The sequence below is a fragment of the Dipodomys ordii genome, unplaced genomic scaffold (genome assembly GCF_000151885.1).
Source record: "Dipodomys ordii isolate 6190 unplaced genomic scaffold, Dord_2.0 Scaffold157, whole genome shotgun sequence".
NCBI classification, from domain to species: domain Eukaryota; kingdom Metazoa; phylum Chordata; class Mammalia; order Rodentia; family Heteromyidae; genus Dipodomys; species Dipodomys ordii.
The window spans coordinates 1,397,489-1,405,461 of record NW_012267373.1 but is presented as its reverse complement, the minus strand read 5'-3'; the positions used below and the strand labels follow the sequence as shown (position 1 = coordinate 1,405,461).

General features: G+C 34.5%; 1 protein-coding gene across 2 annotated transcripts in view; it reads right to left on the bottom strand.

The window, feature by feature from the left end:
* Positions 1–3,984: 3,984 nt before the first annotated feature.
* The window catches only part of Gopc (golgi-associated PDZ and coiled-coil motif containing), a 35,883-nt gene continuing 31,894 nt past the window's right edge, over positions 3,985–7,973 (bottom strand). For both annotated transcript variants that reach the window (XM_013032837.1, XM_013032836.1), the window contains one exon: positions 3,985–6,759. In XM_013032837.1, the coding sequence (XP_012888291.1) occupies positions 6,632–6,759 (128 nt within the window). In that variant the 3' untranslated portion in view covers positions 3,985–6,631. The remainder of the gene's footprint in view (positions 6,760–7,973) is intronic.

The window sequence follows — 7,973 nt, the reverse complement described above, 5'->3', positions numbered from 1 at the left end:
ATGGGATTGCATAAAGTTGCAGAGCTTCTGCAGGGCAAATGACATAGCTAGCAAGATCAATAGAAAGCCCATGGATTGGAAGAAGATCTTTACTAGCCATACAACGGACAAGGGTCTCATATCTGAAAATGAAACTTTAAGAATTATGATTGTTAGGTTAAATATAAACCAGAGTATTTGTGTTACTAGTATTAGGGTACTATTAGTATTCAAGCTAGGAAAATAAGGGTTGGGTAAAACAAACTTATTTTAAGGATTAGGGTAGAATGAAAGTTAGAATCGGTATTATTAGTCTTTGTGTTAATTAAATTGGAGTTAGGGTTCTGGTTTTTTTTAGAGTTAAGGAAAGGGTAGTTATAGTTAGTTACAGTGAAACTTATTGTAAAGATTAGGAATAGTAAAATTTAGTGCTGCTGTTAAAAAAACCATCTGTGTTACTATTAGGGTTAAGGATACAATTTGGTATGGGGCTCAGGGTTGATAGGAAAGGTTAAGAGTTAAATTGAGGGCTGGAAAGGTGGTAGAATGCTTGCCTCGCATGCATGAGGCCCTGAGTTCAATTCCTCAGCACCACAGAAAAAGCCAGAAGTGGCACTGTGGCACAAGTGGTAGAGCACTAGCCTTGAACTGAAGAGCTGAGGGACAGCGCCCAGGCCCAGAGTTCAAGCCCCACGACCACCCCCCCAAAAAAAAAAGTGAAATTGAAAATTTAGCAATTAGATGAAGAATGAAAGTCAAAGTCAAGACTTTGAATTACTTTTAGAATTTTGGAAGGTTTATGTTTATATTAAGAGTTAGGAAATGGGTAAAGTTTAAGGTGTAACTGGTTTAGGAGTAATTAGGGTTTGGGTTCTAGTGTGAATGAGGATTAAGAATACAATTGAGTGGTTAAACTTAAGTAAGGATGAGGAGTAAAACTTATGGTTAAACTAGTTTTCATGCTACTCTTAGGATAAGGGATGAGTATGTGTTAAGATTAATTTGGGGAGGGGAAGAGAAAAAACAAAATGTTTAAATAGGGATATGCAATAATGAAATGTACAAGACACTATATAGAAAAATGAACTTTATAATTTAGGTGGGGGTGAGGAGTGTAGTTATGGAGGTGGGAGGGAAGGGATGGTAGGGGGAAAACAGAGGAGGAGGCAACAATGCTTGATAAGAAATGTTCTCATTACCTTGCTCATGTAACTATAACCCCTCTGTACAGCATTTTCACAATAAAAAACTTAAAAAGATTAGGGTTGAGGTTCAGATTAGGGTTAGGAAAAGGGTAAGATTTAGGATAAAAATTTAACCTTAATTGGGAACTAGGAATAAATTTAGGGCTCCTGTTAATTTTTGTATTTTAGGATTTGGGTAGGGCTAGTATTAGGGCTAGGTTTGGGTTAGTGTTAAGAGTAAAGGGTAAGGTTTAGTGTAAAACTGAAAATTATTTTAATAATGATAAATAGAAGCAAAACAGAATCATTTGGATACTATAATGATTAGGTTAGGCAAGGGCTAGAGGTAAAGATTTGTGTTAGAGTTAAGGTCAGAGTTAGAAAAAGTGTAAGATTAAAACATATTTTGAGAACAACTAAAAGTTAGGATTAATGTAAACAGAAGTATTTGTGTTGAGATTAGGGTTTCACAAAGTCCCTAATAAACTGAAATCCTAACTTTACATAAAACATGAATCCTATTAGTAAAACAAAGACTAAGGAACACTAATTCTAACTTTTACTCTAATCATATAATCCTTGAAGTTTTAATTTTACCCTGAACCTTACCATTTTTCTAACCCTAACTGTAAACAGAATCCTAACCCAACCCAACAATCTTACTGTAAAAATCCTAACAGTAATACAAACTCTTTAACACTAACCCTAACTTTTCCTCTACTCCTAATCAGTACATTAAGTCTCAATTTTACCCTAAACTTGTAGTCCTTTTATTCTGTCTCTATTCTAAGCACAATACTAACAAGACTTGGGTGAACATTGATCCTAATTTTTTCTCATAATCCTTAAATGTTTTTCAATTTTCCCATTTCTTAAATGTCACTCAAACCATAACCCAAACCCTACCTAATCCCACTATTAAAACAAATTCTCGTTAACCCTGTAAACAAGTTACTCAGCAAGTTATATTTCAATTTTACCCTAAATCTTAACCTTTTCAAAACTTCAATTCTATCTTAAATCAAAATCCAAATACTTATGGTAACTCTACCCTTATCCTTATCTTTTTGGGAAGGAGATAAGTCACCTCTTAATCCCCAATTAATTCCTCATTCCTCAAATCTCATTCCTGGTCGATTTGTGTCAATCAAGATTCTCCTGGAAGCAGACACCAACATCCATGGGATCAGCTATGCCAAAGATTTATTGGGGCAATGACACTGAGGAAAAATAGGCAGGGAGCATAAAGGCAACCAGTTTACAATGAGGTTGTGACCCAAATTTAGCAACTTCGATAGCATTTTTTAAACGTTGAACTGCTGTAATAACTTCCTGGACATTTTAGCAATAAGAAAGGTTGTGTCAAAGTGAGTCAGACTTGGCAAGACCATCAGGGAGTTTTCCAGTCAATGTCCAAAGTCAGAGAATCCCTGTCTTGAGTAGTCAGTAAGTAGCCTCAGCTTCCAGAAGAGAAGCTTCAGCCTGAACAAGGCGGTTTTCAGTGAAGCAGTTGGGCCTTCAGGCAGCTATGCTCCCCCTGCTGGAGGTAACAGACATACATTCTCCTCGACACCACCGTGCTGATGACTCCTAAAATGCACCTGAAAAAGATTTATTATCAAACAAAATGTTTAACACCAAAAGCACATGGTAATGTGCAATACATTATGTTCTTCTTTTTAAAGTTAGTTATAAAATCCCTAAAATCAAACACTGATTAACAATGAAAATACAAAACATGTTATATTTCATAAACTGGATTAGTTTTCATCAGGATGAAATACGGAAAAAATGTTTCCCCCTTCTCAAACAACCTGTGAACTAGTAGCTTAAACCAACACACAAAAAGCATACAAAGAGCCAGGCACCAGTGGCTCACGCCTGTAATCCTAGCTACTCAGGAGGCTGAGATCTGAGAATAGCGGTTCAAGCCAGCCCAGGAAGGAAAGTCCATGAGATTTTTATCTCCAATTAACCACCAGCAAACCAGAAGTGGTGCTGTGGCTCAAGTGGTAGAGTACTTGCCTTAAGCTGAAGAGCTCAGGGACAGTGCCCAAGCCCCGAGTTCAAGCCCCACAACCAACCAAAAAAAAAAAAAAAAAGCATATAACCATTGGGAGTAAATCAATATTGTCCAATGAAAAATAGCAAGTATTTCTGAACATTCATAAGGACATTTAAAATATTTTTTCTAAAATTATTTTACATAAAGAAAACTTCTAAGTTACAGATACTTAGATGCTACAATGGAGAATGTATCCCCTTAAATACTAATAGTGTTGTGTTGTAATTTTCATCAATCTTATTCTCGTAAGTAATATCAGCTGTCCACTATTCACAACACAGAGCCAAGGAAATCAGAGTTGGTTTTTTTTTGTTTTGTTTTTGTCATATGCTAAGTTTTAACAGAAAGCTGATTCCACAGTCACTATCAGATCTTTCTAACATACACGTGTTTAACAGTACTGCAGACAAATGGCTAATCCTTAGCATTCCAAAGTATCATTTTACTGTAGTATTGAGATTCAGCCTTAGCACATTTTGTGTGACATTGGACAATTAATAGAAGCTACTTAGAATAAATAATAAATGAAAGTATTCCACGTAAAAGAAACACCATTTACCTTTTAAAAATTAAGATCAATACCATTTTATTGGAGAAGATTCCATTTTTATTTACAAGCTAATAAAAACTACTAAATTCAACTATATATAATACATTTGTCATAAACACTATAGATGTGAAGTCAACCTAAATGACAGGCTGAATGGGTGAAGTAGATCACACAGTAAGGATATCAAACAATGTGCAACTTAAATGTGAATCAGTGTGTTTTATTTCTAAATTATGAACAAATAATTCCACTGTAGTGGGGAAAATCCAGCACCATGGGCAAGCTGTGCTAACTTTTAGTAACTATCCAGGTATGATTACCAAGATCCACAAGATGCCATTTTTCTTAAATGTTTTAACAACAGTCTCATGACTGCAGTGTAGCATTTCCATCCTATCTGTGACAGAGAATTTTAGAGGTCAAGCATACATACATACACACACCACTCTCATGTGCATTGAACAATTTCCCTCAGATTTTATTTTCCGCATTTTTATTGTTAACAGATCTCTGCAGCAGTTCTCTTCTTATCTTTTCTAATGAAGATTTTTACTGTATGGGCTTCTTTCTCATAAATGTGAAAATACAAAAAAAAAACTGGTTCTCAGTGCATTAGGGCAAATCTGCAATTTCTAGTTTATCCCTAAAGATCATATTCTAAAATAAACTTTCTACTAGGTACTTTCGGACACATGCCAGGAAATTCATAGTAGCAGCTACACAACAGTGCTCTCATTGGGCTTTCAGACCAAGAAGGAGATGAATATAAAGGAAACTAATGCGTTCAATTTTACACTACTTAAAAAACTTTATTTTGTTTATTCCCCTTGAAGGGAATGTGTATTACAACTCATACAATCGTTCAAATTGGAGGTACCTTACAAAAATGCTATTTCTCAGTTCTAAAGGAAAAAGCAAAACAACTCCCAACGTACCTTTAAAAAAATCAATTTAATATGCAGTACTTGAAAAATCAAAGAAGTATAGCTTACAGTTTCCTAAATATTCATAGTGTATAAAGCATATTCTCTGGGGACAAAAATGTCATGGTCATTCTATTGACCCAGGCTATATTTTAAGAAAACAAAAACTGACATAGTTTTTATGTCACAGCAAAAAAGTTTTCTGATCTGTTATGATGGAATTCTTATTTTTAAATAAATGAATACATTAGCTACAATCCAGTTTGCAGATTGGTGTCTACCATAGGAGGAATGCATGAGGCAAAACAATCTTTCTTTTGAAACAATCTAGCCTGGCAGGAGCAAACACTAACACGTAACTTGCTTATTCATTTGTACATTTAAATACTAACTTGCTCAGACACAGTGTTAAACTATGAAGTATTTTAATATCAGTAACAATAAGACACTATGAAGTGCACTTCTAGTTATGAATTAACAGGGCAATAGGTATACAGAGGGATAAAACCACCAATAAACTATAAATGAACAATAGTAAAATATTAAGTTTATAAATAGAAAAAATCACAAAACAAAAGTATATACATTTTATAGATTTAACTTTGAACAAATATATAGTGCATCTGGGAAAAACAGGAATGAGAAATGAAGATACTGATAATATTTTAAAGCCTTAGAGATTTTCCCCACACTTAATATTCCCTTAAATGTATCTTTTAAAACACTGACATTAGTAAATGTTTTGACTTTGCATTTTAGCAAACATACTGTTTTGACTTTGCCTAGCAGGGTATAATGGCCCACAGAACACTAAGAAAGGAGGCACTGTGCTTAATCCTCTGACAAGAGAACTTGCAAATTCACAGTTTGCATATGAAAACTACTTTAGGCAAATATGTATCAATATGAAAACCAATTACTGTATCAAAATGTCTTCACTTTGTCCTGCCTACTTTAGTCCCTCGGCTTTTTAAATGGTCGTAAATCAGATACTTAAAGAGAAAACTACTGGCTGAATGTGACATTTTTTTTGTAACATACTAATAAATGTGAACTGTTTCTACTAGGACTATCATAAGAAAAACTTTATGAACAACTCAAAATATATAAAACTGTCTTTTGTGGATCATAGAAAATAAACATAGAGACTAAACATTAATAGTGTAATGCTCCGGTATGAGGCACAGGTTAACATAATTGACAACAGGTATACTCATCTGCATTTCTTTTAAAAAATCCAAAGTAAACATACAGTAACTTTTCAGAAACTATTTCTAGCGCAGCATTGATTGATAAAGGATTGCATAAACAGAACTACTTTTTTACTGCATTGAATATAGCTATAAAGCAAACTCATTATAACAAATGATCATGAAAATTGATTTAGTTATCAGTATGCACAACAGATTAAAAAAAACAAATAAAACCATTCTTTCAGTCAAACAAAAATAAGTCAACCTACATTTCTGCAATTTATGGAATTAGAAGTTCTGTCTTTTGAAATTCCACAGTTAACATTATGGATACATGGATTCATATGTGATGAATTCACTTACTCTCTTGCATTTCCTATTATAAAAATTCCAGTTAGCAGTGTCCTTTTCTTAAATAGGAAAGGAACCAAATAAAATAGTAGCACTTCATTTGGTACTTAAGAGCCTATTAATATAATATCCCTTTGGGAAACACATGCTTTGGTGCTTACAATTCCAGGAAAATCAAAGTTGCTTTACATGCAATAGCTAATTATGATATACCACAGAAAACGGTTTTATGCATTTCAATTGTTCACATGAAGCCCTGAGGTACCCGCCTTTCTTTAGGCAACAAACAACCTCCCTTGAAATTGTATAGTCTTTGTCACCGTCTTCCCTAGTGCCCCAAGTTTAAAATAGTGTGATTAACAATCTTATCTGGAGATACAGTCAATTTAATAAGACTTTTTATGGTACAGATTGTGCAGATCATCTAATTTAGAAGCACTGTCATCTAGTGGAGTGTCACTTGAAGTTCCCATGTCTCCATTTTCATGTGCATCAGTTACCTTCTTATTATATCCTGAAAGAAAAAAAAAGAAAAGAAAAAAGGAGATACTTTATGGTCTAAGAATATACTTAGTTTTACAATTTTACTGAGCAAAAAATGAGATGCCTGCTGTAATTAGTAGCAATATGCAGCAAAATAACAGTTTTAAATCTATATGTATTTTATTTTTTGAGACAGGGTCTCACAATGTAGCCCACACTGGCAACAAGCTCTGTATCCATCGGTTTCAGCCTCCTGAATATCAGGATTACAGGCAATACACCATGACTTCTTAAGAACAGAATTTGTCCTTCTTAGAGCTCGAATATTGTACATACTTGAAAGTTTTATTGGTTGGACCTACTTAAAAAATGTGTAAAATTTTCTTTCAAGTTTTCTAATTGACATGTACAATTACATCTATTGAATTGTGAAGGTTTTTAATTTGACCCTTTAGTCTTCTTATTACTTAATGTCAGTTCACTAAAGTATATACCAGTTCATTCCTAAAAATCTAGTTTATTGGCTAGGTGTCGGGGACGCATGCCTATAATCCTAGCTACTCAGGAAGCTGAGATCTGAGGATCAAGCCAGCCAGTCTGGGCAGGGAAGTCCATGAGTTATTTTTTTATCTCAATTAACTACCAAAAAGCTGGAAATGGCACTCTGGCTCAAGCAGCCAAGCACTAGCCTTGAGCAAAAAAGCTCAGGGATAGCACCCAGATCCTGAGTTCAACCCCAGGAGCAGCACGCACATGCACACACGCACACACACTACACACATGCATGTTGAGAGATAATGTCTAACTAAAAACTGAAACAAATTCTGGGTAAACTACAAGATAGATGATAACCTTTTAAATAAATAAGTTATCTTATTATGTGAGCAAAGAAGAAATGTAGAAATCAATATCTAACAGACATAGTTTTTGTGATCTGGGGAGTTAATAGTGGTCTGTCACATGGCATACGTTATCAGCTGAGACACATCTTAAGTGCCTGCAAGTTGCAGAGGGATAGAGAAGTCTTAAAATAAGGAACAGCCTTCTAATATTGACAGAAAGCAGTAGAAAATATGAAAAGCAATGAAACTGTAGGAAGCGTCTGACATTAAGATTTTGACAAGATGCTACCCTATTTACTTAAGATGCACGGAGAGAACAATAACTGCTACTGGTGTCATTTTGCACACTAACATACAAAACTAACAAATGTGCCATGGTTCATCATAAAACTGTTTGCCCATG